Genomic DNA, 26188 nt, shown 5'->3' with positions numbered 1-26188 from the left:
GATAGTTGAGGTTAGAAGCTGAGGTCTAGTAGGCCTTTGTGCTCTAAAACAGTTTTCTTTCTTTCCTTAGCTTTTCCTTTGAAAGTTTATTTGAAAGACTAAGATCCTTTTAGTGGGAAAGCATATGCCTTAAAAAAAAATTACTATTTTGTTAGATGGCTGGGGTAGGAAATTAAAAGAGCAGTTTCAATCCACCTTTGGGGCAGTATTTAAATAAATGAATTTTGTTCAGTATTTACACACCTGAAACTTATATAATACTGTAGTACATCAATTATATTTCAAGAAAAACAGTACTTTGAACCTACCTCCTCTTGTGGCATAAGAATATTAAGTTTTCATACATATGGCTGCTTCCTGCTCCCTAAGATTCATTCAACAATTATTTTTTGATCACCCATTATATGCCAGGTACACAGGATAAACCCGTAAATAAGACAAACAAGGTTCTAATATATTACATGTGTCTGTGAGTTAATTTTTAAAGTGAAGTTAATTTCAGACACTTATAAGAGCTACAAATAATATAAAACATGATGATAAAATAGAGAGTAACAGCATTAGGGATTTACTTGACAAAGGTGGTCAGGAAAAATCTCTATGAGTTGGTGACTTTTAAATTTAGATATAAAGGACGAGAAGGGATCAGCCATGGGAAGATCAAGGAGCACAGCATTCCAAATACAGGGAAGAGCAAGAGCAAAAACCTGTAGGAGTGAAAGAGCTTGGTTCAAGAAACAAAAAGAAAGTTGGTGCTGCTAGAGCATGATGTGAAGGGGAATGCCATTTATGATTCAGTCACAGAAGTAGGCAGGAGCCAGACCACTCAAAGACTTTAAAGCCAGAGAAGAAAGGTGACATTTTTGCTAGGCTGACCAAGTATTCTTCATTGCTATTTTCCTGTAATTATTTGGAGGCTCTAATTCTTATTTCCATTCTAGCAATGGTTACATCAAAAGTTATTTAAATGTAAGTACATTAAAAAATTATAATGGTAATCAAATAATTTCACATGGTATAAAAACTGAAGTGCTCTTTACTCTTCTGCACCAAGCCCTTTACTCTCCACAGACAGGCTATGATAGATACCACAGTAGACATCCCAATGTACTTACACACACACACGTGGATACTTTTTAACACACACAAATGGAATTATCACACACACTGTCTATAATTTTTCTCATTATGTCTTGCAGAGCTTTCCTTATTCTTTCTTAAAGATACAGACTTTTATAAATATGCATCTACTATGGTTTAACCATTCTCCTTATGATGAGTAGTTAACCATGCTTTTAAATACTAAAAATGTTAGATTTATGCATCCATCTTAAGAAGTTACATAAAGAATACAAAGCAAACCTAAAATAGGAAGTAATAAAAGAGCGGGAATAAAACGGGGGGGTGGGGGTAGCTTATTGTTTAAATTGCAATTGTTTGCTAGTATTGTGCTGGCCAGTGTTTTAGAAATGCTGGCTACGGTCAGTTCCACTGCTTTCTCCTTTCTTGAGTTCCCTACAGACATCTAACATACTGCCCAATTCTAAACTGAAACATCATTAGTTTTTAAACTTTTATACAGGAACTCTTGAATAGGAAATCAGTACTTGATATACTTTAATATTTTAAGCCTGACAAAGTAAAACTTAAAACATGGTTTACAAATAGATATCACACCCTTAAAGGAAATAACAGAAACAATTAGTAATCTCTCTATGCTCTCTTCATAGAGATTTCAAAATAAATCTAAGGTTATACATAGGATGTGGGTTTTTTGCTCGGAGTAGTATTACAGAAGGTTTGTGGTATTAGAAGGGGTCATGACACAATGCAGGTTGCTTAGTTTCAAATGCAAGTGTAAAGCTTACATTAAAAAATATTTTAAATTATACCCACAGATAAAAAATGTAACAAAAAGAGAGATTATGCTACATAAAGATATATAAGAGCTCTTTTTCTACCCAGTAAAAATTAAACCACTTTAGAGACCATTAAAAGGCACTATCTTGACTGTTCTAAAGGTTAAATAATACTTTTTTTTAAGGCTATATTATGAAACTATGTTCAACGGTCACAGAGGCAACCATATTAACTTGCAACAAGAAGCGGCACAATTTCTAAGTCCTAATGTGATATTTTTCAGTTAAAGCAAAATATATTAAGTAAATTATAACTACATATGAAATTATGATAGTAGCAGAAAACATAATGATTTGAATAAATCCGTGACAGTTGATAAGCAATCACTGTGATTAATCAACATAACCTTACTGAAACATCAATAGCAACCACTAAGCTTTAGTAGGTTTTTACTGATTTGCACTTTGCCTTAGGAACAATTATTCAGAATAGTAAATGTGGTAAATGGTAGCCTCTCCATGACTTCAAGGTGACTCATTTGAAACATCTAAAAACAAATCATACTCATATCATGTACTATTGGTAAGTTTCTAAAACAATTTCCTGTAATTTCAAGTCACAGACAAAAAGGTTTGAATACTCTTTATGTTTTAGTAACTAGAAAAAAAAAGTACATATAAATATTTTTAAGAAATAATAAAGTAAGTTGAAAAGTATGGAAAGGAAAATAAAATTTTTTCTCACTATTAAGATTGATTTAATTGCATTTTCTTTTTTTTAATTGGAGGATAATTGCTTTACAATATTGTGTTGGCCTCTGCCATACATCAACATGAATCAGCCACAGGTATACATATGTCCCCTCCCTCCTGAACCCCCTTCCCTTCTCCCACCCCATCCCATCCCTCTAGGTTGTCACAGAACACTGGGCTGTGTGCCCTGTGTCACATAGCAAATTCTCACTTGCTATCTAGTTTACAATGGTAATATATATATTTCTATGCTATTCCCTCAATTCGTTCCACTGTCTCCTTCCCCCACTGACACAAACACATTTTTAAAATGATGTTTCTTACTAGATCAGTTAGATATACACATGAAAAAAATAAGCATTTGCACAAGGCCCAAAAGCTAGAAAATATTTCTTATAGATCAATTTAATTAGAAACAGATCAATTTTGTGACCTATACTTAAAATTCTATCAAATTTCAGGGGTTCCTAAAAGCCATGGAATTTTTATAAAGCACTTTTAATTTTTAAAAAATTGAAAAAAAAATTTTTTTTTCCCACCTGCATTGCATGGCTTGTGGGATCTTAGTTCCCTGATCAGGGATTGAACCCAGGCCCCTTGCAGTGAGAGCACTGAGTCCTGACCACTGGACCTCTGGGGAATTCCCATAAATTATTTTTTATAACAGACTTCAATTCTCAAACAGTTTTAAGTTTACAAAAAACTGAGGAGAGTACCCTATACTCCTCTGTACTGTTTCCCCTATTAGTATCTTCTGTGTTGTTACAATTAGTGAACCAACACTGATACACTGTTAGTAACTAACGTTTAAAGTTTATTCAGATTTTCTTAGATGTTTTTGTTTTTTGTTTTAAACCCAAGGTCCTTTCTCTGTTCTAGGATCTATGCAGGATACCCTATTACGTTTGCTTGTTGTGTCTCCTTAGGTTCCTCTTGGCTGTGATAGTCTCTCAGATTTTCCATGCTTTTGATGACCTTGACAGTTTTAAGGCATACTGGTCAGGTGTTTTGTCAGATGCCCCACTACTGAAATTTGTCTGATATTTTCATAGCAAGAATGTGATTATGGGTTACTGGAAGACCACAGAGGTAAAGTGCCATTTCATCACATCCTATCAAGACTATATACTATCAGTGTGATTTACAACTGTTGATGCTGATTTGATTATCTGGGTTAGGCAGTGTTTTGTCAGGTTTCTTTTCAAAAGTGAGTGTTGGGGACTCCCCCAGTGATCCAGTGGTTAGGAATCTGCCTTCTAATGCAGAGGATGCAGGTTCAATCCCTGGTCAGGGAACTAAGATCCCAGGTGCTGCAGAGCTGCTGAGCCAGAGCGCCACAATTAAGACCCAATTCAACCAAATAAATAAATATTTAAAAAAAAAAAAAAGTCTTTTTTCCTTACCCTTTCCATTCTGGACTCCATGGAAGGAAGTCACCGTGCACAGCCTACATTTAAAGAGTAAAATTTATGATTCCCTTTTAAACGCAGAGTATCTACAAAAATTATTTGGAATTCTGCATAGAGATTTATCTCTTCTTCCTCATTTATTGATTTATTAACTCACTGCACCTTGATCTATAATCTACTACTATGTTAATAATTTTTTCCTATTTTAAATATTGTTCCACCTTTGGCCATTGGGAGCTTTTTCAGTTGGCCCCTCTCTGTTCCATTAATGTAGGGTTTTATTTTATTTTGTTTTGGAGCGCTTCCTTACTTTCTGACATTGTAAGATATCCAGGCTCATCTCGTATATTTCCTGTTCCAGGCCTGGAATCAGCTATTTCTCTGAGGAGCCTTGGTTTCTTTTATTGGAGAATGGTATTAGAAATCAAGATCTATTTGCTAAGTGTACATAAACTAATTTTTTTTTAAATTTTTTTGGCCACATTAAACCACTTATGGCCTCTTAGTTCCCCTAGTAGGGCTTGCCAGGGGGCGCAATGGTAAAGAATCCTCCTCCCAATGCATTGCTGCTGCTGCTAAGTCGCTTCAGTCGTGTCTGACTCTGTGTGACCCCATAGACGGCAGCCCACCAGGCTCCCCCGTCCCTGGGATTCTCCAGGCAAGAACACTGGAGTGGGTTGCCATTTCCTTCTCCAATGCATGAAAGTGAAAAGTGTAAGTGAAGTCATTCAGTCGTGTCCGACTCTTAGCAACCCCATGGAGTGCAGCCCACCAGGCTCCTCTTGCCTGGGATTTGCCAGACAAGAGTACTGGAGTGGGTTGCCATTGCCTTCTTCGTCCCAATGCACTAGATGGCAAGAAACGCAGATTTGATCCCTGGGTCAGGAAGATCCCCTGGAAAAGGAAACGGCAACCCACTCCAGTGTTCTTGCCTGGGAAATTCCACAGCCAGAGGAACCTGGCAGGCTACAGTTCATGGGATGGCAAAGAGTCTGACACGAGCAAGTACACATACACAGGGACTGAACCCTGGTCATGGCATGAAAGCACCAAGTCCTAATCACTGCACCACCACAGAATTCCCTAAACTAATTTTTAATAACTCCAAGATGATCATTGATAGTGAGGGTCTAATTCTTAATTCTTTCATTAATTCTTTAGACGCTGTTAAGAGCTGGTCTCAGGTAAGTGAATGACATCCTTCATTACTAGATACAGCAATATCTTAAAAACCTCTAGATACTTAATCCCTTTATATTTAATTGCATACTAAAGCTGAAGACCAGAGAACCAACTCTGAACACTTTAGTTAAAAAAAAAAAATTAACATAATTTACAATACCTAATGACCAGATAGCAAGCTGAATAAAATACTCTGTATACATTAACTCTCTTTGTTGAGAACTAGTATTAAGACCAGATAAAATTACAAAATAGCTATTTTCCTAACTTTAAAATGCTTAAAAATTCAAGAAAGATCATGAAAGAAAAATGAAAAATATTTTAATATTTAAATAAGTTGCTCAAAACAGAAACCATTGTACTTAAAGGGGAAAACAATCCTCCAAAAAGAAGTCTGTTAGTAAAGAGTTGGCATATAAACTACCACCTGCTGTGAAACTATTAACAAGTTAAATTAGCTCAGAAAACTAGGACTTACAAACTAATCACAAAGCTTCATGATAAACTCCATCATTTAGTAATGTCATTGTAATTTTACATTATTAAGATATACTTTCTTAAGTTAAATGGTAAAGATTTTTATCACTTCCTCTCTATCTCTGTCAAAACTGCCTACTGATCTGGGTACACTGATTTAAATCTAACTCCCTCATTTTATGTCAGAACAGAATTCTGAGTGGGTGTTTTTAAGCCAAGAGTGGTTGGGGTATTGCCCATATGAGGCATCCCTAGAGGTGATCTATTGGGCAAACTAACGAAAGTGGGTAAATGTTACTGGGTACCAGGAAAGGAACACAAATCTGGATTTGAATAGAACTGTTTTAAATTTAAAACTTTTCATTATTTATAACAAAGCAGCATTAATTTTATAGATGTGCTTAGCTCACAGAAGCGTTTAATATGGTTATGACAAATTAATATGTTTATCTTTATAAAAATCAAAACACAAACTCAATTCCAGTTAAATATCAGAAGGCTTGGGTTCAACTCTCATCTGTTTTCCTCAACGAACTGAGCAAAAACTTAAGTTTTCTGTGTTTTGTTCTACCACTTGGAAAGTGCAGAGAGTATCAATACAAAAATATAGTCCTCAACTAGTAAGTAACATTTGGATCAGTAAAATAAAGGTGGAAAATTCCATGAAGAGAAGGAAACAATTTTTAACCACTATTTCCTCCTATCTAAATACTATGAATTCCTACAAGCATATTTTTTTCTGAATGAAGTTCAAATTAATCTTTTTAAAAAGGTTAAATGTCATCTAACTGATGACTCCTATGCTCAGAACCCTCCCACGATTTTCTACCTTACTAAGGAAGGGCCAAAGTTCTTGGCCATAACATATTTGGCCCTATTTACCTCTCAGACTTCCTCTAACGTCCCCTCTTACTCCACTCGGGGACTGAGACGTGCCCCTGGCATTAGGCCCTTTGTTCGTATGATTCCCTTAGCAGGGCATTCCTATCACAAATCTGCACTGCAAATCTTTGCTTAAAAAACCCCTTCTAATGAGCCTTTCCAGATCACATTATTTAAAATAGCAATGGTAGCCTACTTCAACACCCGAACACTCTCCTTTTCCTACATTTTTCTATTGTACTCATCATCTTCTGAATTACACACTTATAAGATTCATTTGTTTTGTTCATCCTATTTCTTTCTCTCCCAGTAAGCTTGACTAATGAGGAAAGGAATCTTTTTTATGAGTTTTGTTCACTAATTCTTATAAAGTGTTTAGAGTAGTGACTAGTATATAGCATGTATTCCATAAATATTTGCTGAATTGAAACTAATACTCCACTTAAATAATTTAATCTGTTCTCCACAATCTGGGCTTTTAAATGAGAATGATTAATATAATATGAGATGAAATAACAGAGCTCTATAACAGAGGGGGTTATGAGAGCAGAGACACAACAAAATTGGCTGGACTGGCATCATCAGGGAAGGCTGATCACTTAATCAGACCTTTGAAATGATAAGCAAGATCAAAAGAGGAGAGAAGAAAAACAGAGTGAATCTCAATGACAGATTCAAAGAGTTCTTAACTAGTTTATGGTGGCTCAAGCACAGGTATATGCTGGGAAAAGCAGGAAATGAAGTCAGAAAGGGTGGTAAGAATCAGAGCAGGAATGGTCTTGTGAGAACAGCCAGAATTTGAATTTCATCCTGAAAGCCATGGGAGCTATTGAAAGACACAGGTGAAGAACAGGGAACTAAGCTGTAGGAGTGAGTCTATCAAGAAACTCCATATAATTAACATGACAGTACTTGTAAAACTAAAGAAAAAAAAATTTCATTTTAGTTCTGGAAGGAATTTAAGTTACAGAGTGGGTTCTTAAACTTACAATAAAATCTCATTTAAAAATCTTTATGCTTCCGTTTCCTCCACTATTAGATGGAATATTAACAATAACTAGTATCATATGACTGTTACAAGGATTAAATAAGTAAATACAAATGTATTGCTAATAATAATGCCTGGCAAGTTTTAAGTATTCAATAATGCTAGCTATTAATACTTTAAATACACAAAAATGAAGACTAACTTACAGTGGACAGAAGTAAGTTCACCTCCCCCCCCAGAAAAAAGTCAAAGCAATTCTTAATTTGAAGCTACATCTAATTCTTAGAAAGGGATAAATTCATTATCTGGAGTGGATAAAAATTATCTTAAAGGGAACTCAGAAGACTTTCTGCATTTTGGTTGTAATTTTTGGAAGCCCTTACAATGCTGAGTGTGATCTTTTACATAAGGTCATTGATAAGCTGATTTTCTGGAAACTAGTTAGGGAAGAAAGAACACTTGATAACCTGATACATGCTTTCTCATTTAATACCAACTCTAAAGGAGATAACTTTAGGTTTGAGTGAGAAAATTCAAAATCAAGTTAAATAACTTGTCAGACAAGACAGCTAAGAAGTTGTTTGTCTTCAAAATCTATACCGTCAACCAATCAAAAAAATCTCTAGCAATTACAAGAAAACAAAAAGACAAAAATTGTGACCACAGAGTTACTTAGTATTCTAAAATTCTCGTTTCCAATAAAAACTAAGTTTATTGACCATTTTAATTCTGATCAAGGTACATCATATTTATTTTTGCAGGCTACTTATAGAAATTCCATTAACCTGAGCCATTCAATTAGTTTGTAAAGTATATGTGCAGATAGCAAGAAAAAAATAAATTTCTCCTTTAAAAGATAACAATGGCATCATCTCACATGTAATTAAAGCCATTAACAATTGTTGTTCTGTCTCTCAGTCATGTCCAACTCTTTTATTATTATTGGTGTTATTCGTAACACCAATAACATTAGTTAGTTATTACTAATATTATAAGTTAACTAATAATAAACAATAATTAAAACACTTATTATTTATAAAACACTTATTATTAACTAATAAATGTTAGTTATTACTAACACCAATAATGTACATACATTTTCAGAGCTTTAAATTCTACTCAGTGATATTGCAAAGAAAGGACCCAGGCTCAATCACTCCTTCTGTCTAATGGCAAATGCACTTAGGCAGAGTCTGCATTCATTTTATCTTTCCTAGTCACTAGTGACCTAATGATCAAAATACAAATTCATACATGTGTGAATACAGTGGTAACTGCTAAATTAAAAAAAAATTCTGAATACTCAAATTACATACAATAAAAACCACTTATTGTAGAAACAACAGGTGAACAAATTATTATCTTAATTTAACTTCTTCAAATACAAATTTTTGAATGATGGTTATATACTAAGCATTATATACCAACACTGAGAAAGACAGTGACTGAATAAAACAGGCAAACATTTCTCTCTTATGGAGCTTCCATTCTAGTGGAGAAGTGGACAACAACAAAAATGTATAATTTATGGCAAGAAACAATTGTGAAGAAATATAAGTAGCATAAGGGTACAGTGATTAGGATATGAATATTATTTTAGATAGAAATTTGGCAACAGGAGCTTTATCTATGAAAACTATAGAGACCTGAATGAAGTGAGATCATATAGTATTTAAAGTTCATAATGATTACTCTGAAAAATATTAAAATGATATACATGATATCATATTTTTTATATTTAATGTCACTTTAGAGTTCACCCCTTAATTCTATAAGGGTATGATCTGCTTCAAACAAGCATTACATAGTGACTAAAATCCATTAATAAGTGTCATTCTGCTTGATGAGGAGGAAACCTCAGCAATAACTTTTACAAATAGCTCAGGAAAATGGCTAAAATTTGAAAGATGCCACATTAAAAAAAAAATTAAATTCACTATGAGACACTAATGTAAAATAGCTCCTCCAAAGACTGTGGAAAATGCATTATTATAAAGAACATTAAGCATATTACAAATGTAGTTCACTCAGAATAACATGGCAGGGTAGTGATTATGAACCAGACCTGAAAGTTTCAAGTTGACTATAGACTTTTTGAAAATAAATACAATAAACTTCAACCTCATAAGTATATCTTCTACAGAATGCTACAGTATGTACATAAATGAGTATTTCCTCATCTAAATGAGACATTCACAAAAGTACAATTTTCTCAACTACTTTTTTAAAAAGTAGCCTTTATTTTTATCAATAACTAATTACATAGTCATGTAATTTATGAAATGAAGGGTTTGAAAGAATTTGGTTTGTGGGTAAAATTTTTATTTACAAGAGAGCAATAGTAACTGGAAGAGTTGGTCTTGAAGAGGTTTGAAGTATAAAAATATTTGACTAAGTTGAGTTCTCCCCCTAGTGGAACTTGAAAATGATCTAAAATATTTCCATGATTAAACATAACCTAAAATGTATTGTTTTTTTAACTGAAAAAGGAGTTTAGGATTTTAACAAAAGATCTATTTATGGATTTTAACTTGTATATAATAAATAAATGAATGAAGGTTGAATCATTAAGATGTTTACTGAAAACATATCTATCACATGTATTAATAGCAAACTGGTCAAGGAAAACTCAGTAAGCAGAATGACATAAAAAGCAGAGGACTAGGGAATACAGGAAAACAGCAATTTTCTAAAGACATGATAGCTTGTAAAAGGTACAAAATTTTAAAAGAATATAAAAACTTATAAAAAGTGAGAGTGTGTGTGTTTGTGTGTAGGTGCTAGGGAGAGAGGATAGGGTGGTAATGGTCAAAGAAGAGGCTGGAGGTGAAAGTTTCAACAATAATGAAAAGCCTAGCATTTGTGCTGAGGAGTTTTGATGTGATTTGGTAGGTAAAAGGCAGTCAATTAAGGTTTTTATGCCTTAGAAAGATAATTTCGGTGGCTCCATGGGAGAGCTCAGGCCAGAGAAAAAGAAGTTGAACAGGAAGTTGTGATGTTCAGGTAGGGACGAATGCAGATACATTAGGGAGTAGCAGGGAGGAACAGAAAGGCCATGAAAGATTTTTTTTTTAAGTTTCTGAAATGAGTAAAATTACCTTTGATTTAGTTTTATATTTACCCATGACTTTTATCTTTTGAAGAAACTGAAGAGCTGGACATGTTTAATCTATATGAATTATTAAGAAATATCTGAAACCAGTCAATCCTAAAGGAAATCAGTCCTGACTATTCATTCGAAGGACTGATGGTGACGCTGAAGCTCCAATTCTTTGGCCACCTGATGCAAAGACAGAGTCACTGGAAAAGACCCTGATGCTGGGAAAGACTGAAGGCAGGAGGAGAAGGGGCGACATAGGATGAGATGGTTGGATGCATCACTGACTCGATGGACATGAGTTTGAGCAAGCTCTGGGAGCTGGTGATGAACAGGGAAGCCTGGCATGCGGACGCAGAGTCGGACACGACTGAGTGACTGATCTGAACTGAACTGACTGCACTGAAGGCAAATCTACATGAGTAGGTGAGCAGTTGAAATGCTAGTAGGAATGTTAACTAGCACAAGCACTTTGTGAAAATAACTTCATATTCTCAAATAAAGTTGAAAATGTACATACTCAGCCTTGATAAATATGGCAGAACATTAAGAAAGGCATAAGTGATTCCTACTAAGTTTGAGTAATTTGGTAAGAGATGATACCATCAAACAAGACTTGAGATACAAAAGTATAAAAACACTGGATGGAATAGAAACACATTTGATTTTAAACACGTTGAATTTGGAGTTCCTGTACAGCTTTCAGGAGGAACTCTCTACTGTCCATTAAAAACATTGGTCTACTGATCAAAAGGCATAATATGTTAAAAACAACAACAAAAGACAAGTTACAAAATGGAAGTAGATATCTATAAAACATATGACAGAAACCATCACAATATTGTATAGTAAATATCCTCCAATTAAAAAAAAATAAAACTTAAAAGAACTATATACACATAAGAAAAAGATAAACAACCCACATGAAAAAATACAGAAGATTGTAATAGGCACTCTATAAAAGATGAAATCCAAGTTGCCAACCTCATTAGTAATACAGCAAATGGAAATTAAAATCATGATGAAATATAACTGCATACCCACCAGACAGGCATAAATTAAAACATCTGACACCACCAAGTGCTGTGGAACAACAGAACTTTCATATGCTGTGGATGGAAGTTAAAACTGGCACAAACACTTTGGAAAACAAAACTGAAGATCTGCATGCTTATGACCCAGTCATTCCATACCCTGCCATACATGCTAAAGAAACTCTTGTGCATTTGTGGTCAGTATAGTGTATAAGATTGCTTATAATCACAGCATTGTTTGTAACAGTCCCAATCTGGAAATTTACAAATGACCACTAAAATTAAAATGCACATACACATTGCGATATATTTATAAAATGGAACTGTTGCAATGAGAAAAATGATGACTCACTAAAGTAACGGTGAACAGAGAAAGAAGAGACACAAATATTCAACATGACTCTACACGAAATTCAGAAACAGAAAACTAAACTGTATGGATGAGAGATGAATACAAAGATGACACTGCTGCTAAGTCGCTTCAGTCGTGCCCGACTCTGTGCGACCCCACAGACGGCAGCCCACGAGGCTCCCCCGTCCCTGGGATTCTCCAGGCAAGAGCACTGGAGTGGGCTGCCATGTCCTTCTCCAATGCATGAAAGTGAAAAGTGAAAGGGAAGTCGCTCAGTCATGTCCGACCCTCAGCGACCCCATGGACTGCAGCCCACCAGGCTCCTCCGTCCATGGGATTTTCCAAGATGACACTGCTGTAAGGTAAAGCAGAGGAGTCACTGCTATGAAGTTCAGGATAAGGGAGCAGGGTGTGATCGCACAGACTTCTGGAATACAGACAATATTCTATCTTGACCCAAGTATTAGTTATATGGATACTGTTTTTACATATAATGTAGCTTTGTTTTATGAACTTTTCTGTATACTATGTTCATAATTTTTTTAAAAGATGTAAGATTATGGGACTTCCCTGGTAAGACTCCATGCTCCCGATGCAGGGGGCCTGGGATCAATCTCTGGTCAGGGAAGAGATTCAATGTGCTGCAACTAAGAGTTCGCATGCCACAACTAAAGATCCTACTTGCCCCAACTAAGACCTGGCACAGTCAAATAAATAAATAATTTTTAAATAGGATATAAGAGTGTTAGTTAGGAGGAAACATGCTAGGATGGAGACAGATTAGAATTTATTGTTGTAAAGATGGCCCTTGAAGCTATATAAGTGAGGTCCTTCATTGTACACTGAATAGTTTTTAAAAACATAAAAATCTTGGATTCTCAGAGGAATACAAACACACAGAATTGAAAACAACTTCAACAAGCAAAGAGTCAAAAGTGGATGGTGCTAGGAAAGCCAAGAGAGGAAAAAAGCTAAGAGGACAAAGGGGTCAATAATGACAAATGAGATAAGCTCCAGCTAGTTAAGTATTGAAAAAATACCAATGAACCAGCAATTAGGATTCACTTATGAGACATTTGAGGCTAACATACTCCTATTAACAGTAAAAAAAAAAAAAAAAAAAAAAAAAAATTTAATAGTAAAATTTTATGCATTCCTTTTGTTTTTTAAAACTGGTGAAATACGTGTTATATTTCATTTTAAACAAAGTATGCAGCATACCATTCTTCATTTTAATTAGCATTTAAGAATCAACAAAAGGAGTAATTCAAATCTTGCTATTTTGTGACTAAGATGTACAGAAATGTGACAAAATTTTATAATTTTCATGATATAAAAGGACTAAAACTAGAATTGCATATGATAGCATGACTTAAATAGCTGATTACAGATATCTTATGCAGTTGGTTCTTGTCTGAAGTTTTTCTTTGAAAGTGAAAGTTAAAGTCACTCAGCCATGTCCAACTGTTTGCGACCCTATCAAATTCTCCAGAGAATACTGGAGTGGGTAGACTTTCCCTTCTCTGGGGGATCTTCCCAACCCAGGGATCGAACCCAGGTCTTGTGCACTGCAGGTGGATTCTTTACCAGCTGAGCCACAGGGGAAGCCCAAGAATACTAAAGTGGGTAGCCTATCCTTTCTCCAGAGGATCTTCCTGACCCAGCAATTGAACCAGGGTCTCCTGCATTGCAGGCGAATTCTTTACCAACTGAGCTATCAGGGAAGCCCTGAAGTTTTTGTGGATATGCAATAATTTCTGGGGAATACTATCAACAGAACATAAAGGATACTGTTTTATAAACTTCTGCAAATCATAATGTGTTAGGATTACTTTCGACCCAGATCTTAAATTGAAATTTACAGACAAAAAGGCATTTCAGGTGGGAAGAAAATTCTAGATGTTCCAGCCAAAACTGTATTATGGGTTGGAACAGAATGTAATAAAACATTTTTAAAAATAAGATTTTTAAACATAATATTTTGCCCATAATGCAAATAATAGAAAACAAATGTATTTATATTATAAAGTAAATAGTTCATAATAAATGACAAAACACTTATTTTCAAAGTTTTGAATTTTCTTTCAAAGATAGCTTTGACAATAAGGAAATACGATACAGGTAACAAAAGGAAAAATAGGTAAGTTGGACCTCAAAAATAAAAACTTTTGTGTATCAGAGGACATTAACAACAAAACAAAAAGATAGCCCACAGAATGAGAGGAAATACCTTCAAAAATATTTGCATATATCTGATATGGATTGAGCTTGAGAATATATAAGAAACTTCCGTAACTCAACAACAATCCATTTAAAAATCAGGCAAAGTACTGAACCTACCATTTCCCTAAAGAAGACATAATGGCAAATAAGCACATGAAAAGATGGTCAACATTATTAATCACTGGTGGTGGTTTAGTTGCTAGGTCGTGTCCCAGTCTTGCAACCACACAGACTGTAACCCACCAGGCTATTCTGTCCATGGGATTTTCCAGGCAAGAATACTGGAGTGGGTTGCCATCTCCTTCTCCAGGGGATCTTCTGGACCCAGGAATTGAACCTGGGTCTCCTGCATTGCAGGCAGATTCTTTACCAACTGAGCTACGAGGGAAGACCTTTATTAATCACTAGGGAAATGCAAATCAAAAGCACAATGAGATACCACTTTATACTCATTAGGATGATTACTTAAAAAAAAAAAAGGACAACACAGAGAATTAACAAGTATTGGTGAGGATGTGGAAAAACTAGTCCCCTGTGAATTGTTGGTAAGAATGTAAAATTGTGCAGGTACTGTGGAAAACAGTATAACAATTCCTCAAAAAATTAAACACAGAATTACCACATGATTCAGCAATTTCACTTCTGGGTATATACCCCCCACAAATGAAAACATGGGCTCAAATAGTCATTTGTACACTCATAGTCATAGCAGCATTACTCACAACAGCCAAAAGGCAGAAGCAATCTAAATGTTCATCAATGAATAAACAGATAAACAAAAAGTAGTATGCACACACAATGGAGTATTATTCAGCCATAAAAAGGAAGGAAATTCTGATACAACATTACAACATGAATGAACCTTGAGGACATTACCCTTAGTAAAATAAGCCAGTCACAGAAAAACAAATACTCTATGATTTTTACTTACATGAGATTAATTAGAGGAGTCAAATTTAGAGACAGAAAGTACAAGAGTGGTTTCCAGGGAAGAAGGGAATGGGGAGTTGTTGAATAGGCACAAAGTTTCAGTTTTACAAGGTGAAGAGTTTTGGAAATTGGTTGCACAACAATGAGAATGTACTTAATGAAACAGGCTGTATACATTAAAATTGTAAATTTTACTGCAATAAGTATATTTTTATTGCAATTTAAAAAACTGGACTTGGAAAGAAGTGTTGAAAACAGAAACACAGTCATTAGGATGAAGACATAAGTCACTATCCAGGTGCAGAGGAAAGGGGAAATAACTGCATTATTACTACATTTACTTTACTATTTTCATATGGTACCTGGATTTCAAGCTCAGCAATGTGCTGCTGTAGTTCAGCAACAGCTGCTATGCTATCTGCTTCCCGGAGTCTCACAGCCATCACTTCTTCCTTGTTCTAGGGTGGTAAACAAAACAAATCAAAAATAAACCACACAATAAACCAAACCATTAATAAAACATAGACACTGTAACTTGCCTCAAATTTAGAAAGTAACAAATAGACTCCTGATTAAATCAGAGGTGAAAAAAGTGCCATTATAACTAACACAACATTGTGAATCAACTATACTCCAATAAAAAAATCTTTTTAAATGCCATTATATCTTGAACTTGGTATAAAATGAAGAATAAATATACAGAACAGCATTCCATATTTAAGAGCACTTGTATATAAATATTGCTCAAACTTTTAAATTAAAAGTTATTAAAACTATTAAAATTACTGTTGACTGTGAAAAATTAATTTTTTATCCAAGAACAATTATTGAGAACTTTCAAATATGTAACTAGGGCAATAGATTGATAGGGAATATAAACACTGTATATTAGCTAGATAATATTTTTAAAATTACATTTTGAGGCAATGAATGTTAATGAATATTTACTTTATACTAAAAAGGAGATAACAGAAGAGAAAGATGGGATATACAAAAATATATAATATTGATGAAATATTAACTTGAGTTGAAATTTAGCAATCAGTATCAAAAATGTGCAGCATGGTGACCATAGGAGAAATTAAGCACCTGACAGTAATATCAAAATTTTTTAAAACTTCAAACCTGAAGATAACATCAGTGGCACACCATGGTATGTCTACAATACAGATATAGTTAAGTATAAATAATCTGAAATGCACAGATAATAGTAAAATGTAAAAATTAGGAAATCATGAAGTTTGAGTATTTACTATCATTATTTTATCATAATTTGTTAATTATGTTAAATAATTTAATTTTTAATATGGCTGTTTAACAATTGTGTCACAAAATTCCTGAAAATTTAACAATTGGTTCTTGCAAGCCTTTACCAGCTAGTTCCAACACACCATTGTGTCTATGTTTAATAAAACTCAAATCTCTGTCACTCCCTTATTTTAAACACTTTAATAGTACTCCACAGATCTTGAGATAACAGGTTCTTTTACTGGTGTCCAGGATTCCCCATGATTTGGCTTCCCTATCTACTGCTCTAGCTTCATATATTACCAGTATTCCTTATCACACACTCCCCTCCAACTCGAATGAACTTTTAGTTCAAGCAAACAACCTTCTCTGTTTTGCTCTTCACATGTGCTATTCCCTTCGCCTAGTGAACTCTCTGTTGCCTTTCCTCAACTAACTCCTACACATCCTTAAGGTCTCAGCTGAATCATTCCTTAGTGAGCTTTGCTTGAACCATAAATCTAACACTAAACTCACATTACAGGATCCAATGTACCACCTCAATCATAGCACCACTCATACTGCATTGTAATGGTGTGTCTGTCTGTATCCTTTGCTAAGACAGAGCCCCTTGAGGACCAAGATCTCTTTCCAACAGCCAGCACCACCTTGCAACCACTGAGTGTGCCACTTAAACAGCCTCATCCTTTAGCTTTAGCTAAGCCTGAGAAGACAGTAGCCTCAGATCAGATCAGATCAGATCAGTCGCGCAGTCGTGTCCAACTGTTTGCAACCCCATGAATTGCAGCACGCCAGGCCTCCCTGTCCATCACCAACTCCCGGAGTTCACTCAGACTCACGTCCATCGAGTCAGTGATGCCATCCAGCCATCTCATCCTCTGTCGTCCCCTTCTCCTCCTGCCCCCAATCCCTCCCAGCATCAGAGTCTTTTCCAATGAGTCAACTCTTCCCATGAGGTGGCCAAAGTACTGGAGTTTCAGCTTCAGCATCATTTGGAAGTTCTTACTTCCAAAGAAATCCCAGGGCTGATCTCCTTCAGAACGGACTGGTTGGATCTCCTTGCAGTCCAAGGGACTCTCAAGAGTCTTCTCCAACACCACAGTTCAAAAGCATCAATTCTTCGGCGCTCAGCCTTCTTCACAGTCCAACTCTCACATCCATACATGACCACAGGAAAAACCATAGCCTTGACTAAATGGACCTTTGTTGGCAAAGTAATGTCTCTGCTTTTGAATATGCTATCTAGATTGGTCGTAACTTTCCTTCCAAGGAGTAAGCATCTTTTAATTTCATGGCTACAGTCCCATCTGTAGTGATTTTGGAGCCCAGAAAAACAAAGTCTGACACTGTTTCCACTGTTTCCCCATCTATTTGCCATGAAGTGATGGGACTGGATGTCATGATCTTCATTTTCTGAATGTTGAGCTTTAAGCCAACTTTTTCACTCTCCTCTTTCACTTTCATCAAGAGGCTTTTGAGTTCCTCTTCACTTACTGCCATAAGGGTGGTGTCATCTGCATATCTGAGGTTATTGATATTTCTCCCGGCAATCTTGATTCCAGCTTGTGCTTCTTCCAGCCCAGCGTTTCTCATGATGTACTCTGCATAGAAGTTAAATAAACAGGGTGACAATATACAGCCTTGACGAACTCCTTTTCCTATTTGGAACCAGTCTGTTGTTACATGTCCAGTTCTAACTGTTGCTTCCTGACCTGCATACAGATTTCTCAAGAGGCAGATCAGGTGGTCTGGAATTCCCATCTCTTTCAGAATTTTCCACAGTTTATTGTGATCCACACAGTCAAAGGCTTTGGCATAGTCAATAAAGCAGAAATAGATGTTTTTCTGGAACTCTCTTACTTTTTCCATGATCCAGCGGATGTTGGCAATTTGATCTCTGGTTCCTCTGCCTTTTCTAAAACCAGCTTGAACCTCAGGAAGTTCACGGTTCACATATTGCTGAAGCCTGGCTTGGAGAATTTTGAGCATTACTTTACTAGCGTGTGAGATGAGTGCAACTGTGCGGTAGTTTGAGCATTCTTTGGCATTGCCTTTCTTTGGGATTGGAATGAAAACTGACCTTTTCCAGTCCTGTGGCCACTGCTGAGTTTTCCAAATGTGCTGGCATATTGAGTGCAGCACTTTCACAGCATCATCTTTCAGGATTAGGAATAGCTCAACTGGAATTCCATCACCTCCACTAGCTTTGTTTGTAGTGATGCTTTCTAAGGCCCACTTGAGTTCACATTCCAGGATGTCTGGCTCAAGGTCAGTGATCACACCATCGTGATTATCTGGGTCGTGAAGATCTTTTTTTCTAGAATCTGTGTATTCTTGCCATCTTTTCTTAATATCTTCTGCTTCTGTTAGGTCCATACCATTTCTGTCCTTTATCGAGCTCATCTTTGCATGAAATGTTCCTTTGGTATCTCTGATTTTCTTGAAGAGATCCCTAGAGTTTCCCATTCTGTTGTTTTCCTCTATTTCTTTGCATTGCCTCATGAGACTCTAAATCAGAATCACTAGATTAAGCTGCTTCTGAATTTCAGATCCATAGAAACTCTGGGGTATTAGTGGTTACTATTATTTTAAGCTGCTAAATTTTAAAGGTTATCTGTTAAATAGCAATAGATAACTAATACATATTTACTCTACTAATTTTAACATTGTATAAAAATATTATATCCATCAGGTAAAACACCAAATATTTGGGCACCAACTTTCTCCTACTTTTCCTCCCTCTCCAACCCAATCACTGAGTCTCTATAAAAATACTGGATTGATCTACTCTACTTTAGTTTCATTGCCAATACCTGAGCCAAAGCTAGCACCTCTGTCTTGTTCTAGTACCTGATGATCTCATATCACCTCTTTCCAAAGCCACCTCCAATCCATGTCCACACACAATGGCATGTGTGTTCTTTTTAAAAATAATTATATTGTTACATGCATTATCTCCTAATAAAGCTAAAATTAACTGCTGAAACCTTAAGCATATTTGCATAAACGCAAAATAGTTCCTCCAGTTCAGTTCAGTCACTCAGTCATGTCCAACTCTTTGCAACCCCATGAATCGCAGCACGCCAGGCCTCCCTGTCCATCACCAACTCCCGGAGTTCACTCAGACTCATGTCCATCGAGTCTGTGATGCCATCCAGCCATCTCATCCCCTTCTTGTCCCCTTCTCCTCCTGCCCCCAATCCCTCCCAGCATCAGGGTCTTTTCCAATGAGTTAACTCTTCGCATGAGGTGGCCAAAGTATTGGAGTTTCAGCTTCAACATCAGTCCTTCCAATGAACACCCAGGACTGATCTCCTTTAGAATGGACTGGTTGGATCTCCTTGCAGTCCAAGGGACTCTCAAGAGTCTTCTCCAACACCACAGTTCAAAAGCATCAATTCTTCAGCGCTCAGCTTTCTTCACAGTCCAACTCTCACATCTATACATGACCACTGGAAAAACCATAGCCTTGACTAGACGGACCTTTGTTGGCAAAGTAATGTCTCTGCTTTTTAATATGCTATCTAGGTTGGTCATGAGTGAAGTCGCTCAGTCGTGTCCGACTCTTTGCATGGATTGTAGCCTACCAGGGTCCTCTGTCCATGGGATTTTCCAGGCAGAATACTGGAGTGGGTTGCCATTTCCTTCTCCAGGAGATCTTCCCAACCCAGGGATTGAACCTGGGTCTCCCACATTGTAGGCAGATGCTCTACCATCTAAGCCACCAGGGAATGATCTCCTTGCAGTCCAAGTTGGTCATAATAGTTCCTCCAAATACTTATTAATTATTGCCCTATTGTGGTGGTTGTAACAAATTCTTTGATACTCTTTCCTTCAGGAGTTGTAACTTAATGCCCTTTCCTCCACTTGGACCATTGTCTAGGCTCAGTAACCTGCCTGTAAGGAACAGAGTATGAGGGTGGGGGGACTTCTGTAGTGGAGAAAGCTAGCAGATACCAACTTAAGCAAATGACCCAAGTTAATAGCACCAGAGGTAATGCCCCCTGATGGGCTTCCCAGATGGCTCAGTGGTAAAGAATATGCTGCCAGTGCTGGAGATGCAGGTTTGATCCCTGGGTCAAGGTCCCCTGGAGGAAGATGTGGCTACCCACTCCAGTATTCTTGCCTGGGAAATCCCATGGACAGAGAAGCCTGGCAGGGCTACAGTCCATGGGGCTGCAAAAGAGCTGGACACGACTTAGCAACTGAACATATACATGCCCCTGATATAATATACTGAGAAAGGGCCTAAGACACATAACCTTGGTCTAAGCATAAGAAAACATCAAACAATCCTAAATTGAGGGATTTCTACAGCATACCTCACAGATCAAAGAAGAATGAGACATGATGGGGAAATCTGAATGAAGTCTGTAATTCAGTAATAACATTATTACTAATGTTCATTTCTTAGTACTAATAAATGTGTCATGTTTATGTAACAGGTTAAAATTAGGAGGGGCTGATTAAAGGTTATATGGGAACTCTCTGTACCATCTTTGCCACTTTACTGTAAACCTAAAATTATTTCAAAAGTAAAAGTAAAAAACTGAAGCAAAGGACTTCCCTGGTGGTCCAATGGTTAAGAATCTGCCTGCCAATGCAGGGGACAGGGGTTTAATTCCTAGTCCAGGAAGATTTCACATGCTGTGGGGCAACTAAGCTGTGTGTCACAACCACTGAGCCCAAGCGCTTCTGAAGCCTGCAAGCTCAAAAGCCCGTGCTCCGCAACAAGAGAAGCTACTGCAAAGAGAAGCCCCCGCACCACAACTAGAGAGAAGCCCCCACTCACCACAACTAGAGAAAAAGCTCTTGTAAAGCAAAGACCCAGCACAAACAAAAATAAAATAATGAATAAAATTTAAATAAAAAACTGAAGCAAATATAGCAAATCAAAAAAATGTATCATGTTTTTTATCCTACCTCTCAGTGGCCTCCCACAGCATTTAACAGTAAAACTCAAACTTGTTACCATGACCTATAAATATCTACATGGTAAGAAGCTAAGTCCTAGCTTACCTCCCTGGCTTTATCTCATTCAGCTCTGCATTATATATGAGACTCAGCAACCAAGTTCTTTCCGGCTTTTTGGGTCTTGATCTCTGACCTTTTTCATCTAAGGATCTCCCCCCTACTCTTCATATGGCTGGTTCTTTCTTATTCTTCAGCTCTGATACCATCTCCTGGCACTTGATCTTAATTACCACTTCCTCTAACTTCTCACTCTATAGAACATTATTACTAATGATCTTTTCTATTTCTTATTTATTGTTTCACTAAACATTAGGTCTACCTTCTCCACTACTGTATCCCCAATGCTTATAAGAATAACCTATAAGAAGACACCCAAATATTTGACAAATATGTATGCTGATGTTATCATTCTTTGAAGTCTCATAATCTCACCTCCTCCAATCCTTATTTGAAAATCACTGATCTAGAACATATAAATTGCATCTAATTAAAATGAAAAGATTTTATTATACAATTTATAAGAAACAAGATAAAGAAACAGGTACCATCATGCCCTGCAGGTCAAAGCACAAAATGGTACAAACCTAAGGAGAGTAATTTGACAAAAACTAAAAAAGTACCAAGGTATTTACTCTCTGACCAAGCAATCAAATTTATAGTAACTTATTCTATAGAAATGTGTAGATATACCTCTATACATCTGAAATTATGTATGTACAAAGTCATTCACTATACACTGCTTGTAGAAGTAAAACACTGGGAACAAACCATGTATCCATCAATAGGGACCTAGTTAAGGACACTGTGGTATATACATGCAATGGAAAACAATGCATCTTAGAAACTAACGAGGAGACTCCAAGCACTGATAACTGAAAGCTGACAAAACATATTAACGTAAAAAGCAAAAAGCAGAATATATTATTGTCTGCTAACTTTCACATAAGACTATGAGAAGAAAAAGTATATACTTTTAATTACTAGTATCTGCCTAAAAGAAACTCTAAAGGAAGTTGTCAGAAAATAATAAAAACATTATCTGGGGAAAAAATAAAGGGGTGTATGTGGTAGGGTCAGGAAGAGAGTAAGATAAAAAGGATTTGAATGTTTTCATTTATATTTAGCTTTAAAAACATCAAAGCATTATGAAAAAATGCACAAGTATTAAGCTACTAAAAATTACATGATAAGCAACAGGTTTAATTTCTTGTTTTCTTCCTATCATTATTCCATACATGCACAATATTATAATCATAAAATACTTTGCTCAGCTTTCCTCACTTAACATTATTTATTACACAATTTTACAAGTTTGTATATGAATATGTAATACCTTTTCTCCTGGAGATATAAAATGATATATCTGTTATTAGAGTATAAAATCTTTGTATAATTTTCAAATTTAGATTTACACAGGAAATCCAACAATCTTATCACTGAAATTCTGGGGGCCGGGTATGTTATGGAATTTCAGATTTTTCAGACTTTAGAAGAGTAATAAGGTGCATAAATGGAACACTATACTATCCAATGGGTTCTGAGGCAGTGTCCAAAATGAAACAGTACGCTCAATGCTCAACAAAAATGAAGCAGTGATGTATAAGTACTCAAACCAAGTGGGATAAATAACAATGATAATGCTAATATTAAAAACAGTATCCCTGATTTCCCCAGTGGTATGGTGGATGAGAATCTGTCTGCCAATGCAGGGAACACGGGTTCAGTCCCTGGTTCTGAAAGATTCCACAAGCCATAGCAACTAGGACTGTACCACACCTACTGAAGCGCGAGTGCCAAGAGCCTGTGCTCCCCAACAACAGGAGCCACCACAATGAGAAGCCCGCACACTGCAACCAAGAGTAGCCCCCGCTCGCTGCAACTAGACAAAGTCCGCAGGCAGCAACAAAGACCCAGTGCAGCCAAAAAAAAAAAAAATTAAAAACAAGCGAAAACAGTATCCTGTTTTACATCAATGAAAAACAGCATGAGCTTTAATAATTACTTATAAACAAACCACAAGCTATAATCACATAAAATGAAATGAAAACTATCAGATTTATATAACTGAAAGACTAGCTGTCTTGAAAAAGTTCAGTTTATTGCTGAATTGTTTCAATATGACAAATTAAATATTTAACACTTAATCAGAATGTGCCAGATGCTAGGGTGACAATTAACATTGATCATGCTGGAAATCTGCAAAAGGCATTTAAAAAATTTGAATAAACCAATATACACCTTAAACACAGGGAAGATCTCAGAATCAGCATCTGTATATACTTTACAGAGGTATTAATGAAAAGTTAAAGTTAAATAAGATCTCATATCAGTTCTCAGAATTCTGAATGTGGGCCCATTACTTACAGAAATTCAAAGCAAACAATTATTTCATCAGCAAACTCCCCAAATATTTATTTCCAAATAACACTTTACTTTGATTAAAAGGTACTAAGGTATCTGGGGTACAATATTAAATCCAGTAACAATGTTATCAACATGTTTAAAGGAAAACATATCAATAATAAAATACTAAATTTAGTTCTTTATTAAATAAGTCAGGACAGACACTGCAAAATAAAAAACTGAAAAAGATATTAGTATACTAAATCAAATTGATGTAATCTCATGTTACATCATCTTATTTTTAAATTAGTCTAGGGAATTTCCTTGCAGTCCAATGGTTAGGACTCAGTGCTTTCTCTGCCATGGCTTAGGTTCAATCCCAAGTCTAAGAATTAAGATCCCACAAGACAGAAAAAAAAAAAAGCACACTTAGTCACATATTTCAGGAGGGACTACTCTTACATTAGAACAAATTTCAGTACTGCCTACAGATTTCTGTCAGAGTAAACTGTAACAGTCATGCATATTTATCAGGATGTAATTTCATCTCTGGATTTCAGTGACACTGATAAACCACTCAAGCTTCACTTTTGGTTTTTAATGACACTAGAACAAGTTGATGGAATTACAGCTTTATATCTGCCATTGAAAGTCTTATTTCTTATCATAGAATAATAAGGCTGGAATCTTTAAAGAGCATTATTCCTACTCTCTCACCATGGAAAGATGAATGTCTAGTTTTTTTTTTTAAATCTCATAAACAAAACCAAACTTGCCCTCGTAATTCATTCTAATGTTCACCGCAGTCATCTCTTTAGTTATTTCTCACACACACACACACACACAACCCCTCTCCTTCTACCTCATTTCCCAACTTCGCCTTCTCTCTAATCATTGCTGTATTATAAATTTATTTAAGGAAAAAAAATACTTGCATTCAAAAACTTTTCCATACTTTATGAATCCAAACACTCCATAAAAAATTTAATTGATTGAAATAATAACTTGAAATGCACACAATTTTGCCAACCCTTGGGTACACACACAGCTCTTTTATTCTGTAAACAGAAAACATATATCAATATTGACAGCTCACTAATAAGGTGCCAATCCAAGCAGAGTAGACCCAACTTCTCTAAATTACCTGTCTTTCTGGTTGAGACATTAAAAGTTTCAGTTTTAAAGGGCTACAGGTCAACAGAGATACCAACCTTCAATAACTTGGTTAACTTAATTTCCTAACCATGTGGTTGAAAATGAAGTTTCCAGCCTGAAATTTACCCAGAGCATGATGAGGTAACCTGGCCCAAAAGCAACTGCCAAACTAAGTTCAGGAAAAGTAGGAAATAAGACTAGCTTCTTTTAGTTTTATGATAATGTACTCAGTGATGAGATAAAAACAAAAAAAATTATTATATTGACTAAAACATAAACTTGCTAGTTGATATATTTACCTTGCATTCAATCTCTGCTTGTTTGCGCTTTGCTTCACTCAATTGGGTAAGCAATCCTTTGTTCTGTGCAGAAAGATATTGCACCTTCTCCTGTAGATTGATCACCTCTTGCTCTGCTCTTCGAAGATGATTACTATTGATCTGGTTCTAACAATTAAAAATATAAATACAGAATACAGATAAAAATATAAATATCAGAATACAGATTAAAAAACTGGTGGCTCAGAAGGTAAAGAATCTGCCTGCAATGCAGGAGACCAGGGTTCAATCCCTGGGTTGGGAAGATCCCCTGGAGATGGGAATGGGAACCCACTTCAGTATTCTTGCCTGAAGAATTCCATGGACAGAGGAACCTGGCAGGCTACAGTCCATAGGGTGGCAAAGAGTTGGACATGACTATCACAAAACTTATAAATTTCTACATGTGTATATTATGTCTCAGCAATATTTTCAATGTTATTGTTAGTTATAGGTCTATTTTATTCAACAAATAGTTAAATACTTAAAAAAATTATAAAACTGCTTTAAAAATCAAAAGAATGCATAAGGTTCACATTAGAAACTTTCATTAAAGATCCATTTACCATTCATACAATAAATATCTTTTAACTCTAAGGATGTTTATATAGAACTTATAGGTATTAATTTCTGAAATAGGCAATATGGTATAAACAGATACAGAGATATGATGTATTTAATAACTCCCCTTTCCAGTTCACAAAAGAAAGCACAGACCGCTGAAAAGATATCACCACCACTTACTGAACTGCAAACTTTTTGATGTCACAAACTGTGCCATGTTAACTACATTCCTACAATGTAGTATAGCACAGTCTGTTTTTATGGCTTATGGACTAGCTTTGAATTCTGGATTACCATTTGGTAATTAAACAAACTAATTAATGTCTAATTTCTATTTCCTCATTTGAAACACGTACACAGGGCTTCCCAGGTGACTCAGTGGTAAAGAATCTCCTGCAATG

The 26188-nt window shown here is 35.9% G+C and overlaps 1 protein-coding gene across 10 annotated transcripts in view; it reads right to left on the bottom strand.

The window, feature by feature from the left end:
• The window catches only part of EVI5 (ecotropic viral integration site 5), a 244948-nt gene that overhangs the window by 54802 nt on the left and 163958 nt on the right, over window positions 1-26188 (bottom strand). For all 10 annotated transcript variants that reach the window (XM_055585126.1, XM_055585128.1, XM_055585131.1 and 7 more), the window contains 2 exons: window positions 25206-25352; window positions 15549-15644 (listed from right to left, as the gene is read on the bottom strand). In XM_055585126.1, the coding sequence (XP_055441101.1) occupies window positions 15549-15644; window positions 25206-25352 (243 nt within the window). The remainder of the gene's footprint in view (window positions 1-15548; window positions 15645-25205; window positions 25353-26188) is intronic.

Source organism: Bubalus kerabau, chromosome 6 (genome assembly GCF_029407905.1).
Source record: "Bubalus kerabau isolate K-KA32 ecotype Philippines breed swamp buffalo chromosome 6, PCC_UOA_SB_1v2, whole genome shotgun sequence".
Taxonomy (NCBI): domain Eukaryota; kingdom Metazoa; phylum Chordata; class Mammalia; order Artiodactyla; family Bovidae; genus Bubalus; species Bubalus kerabau.
This window is presented reverse-complemented; position numbering and strand designations above follow the sequence as displayed.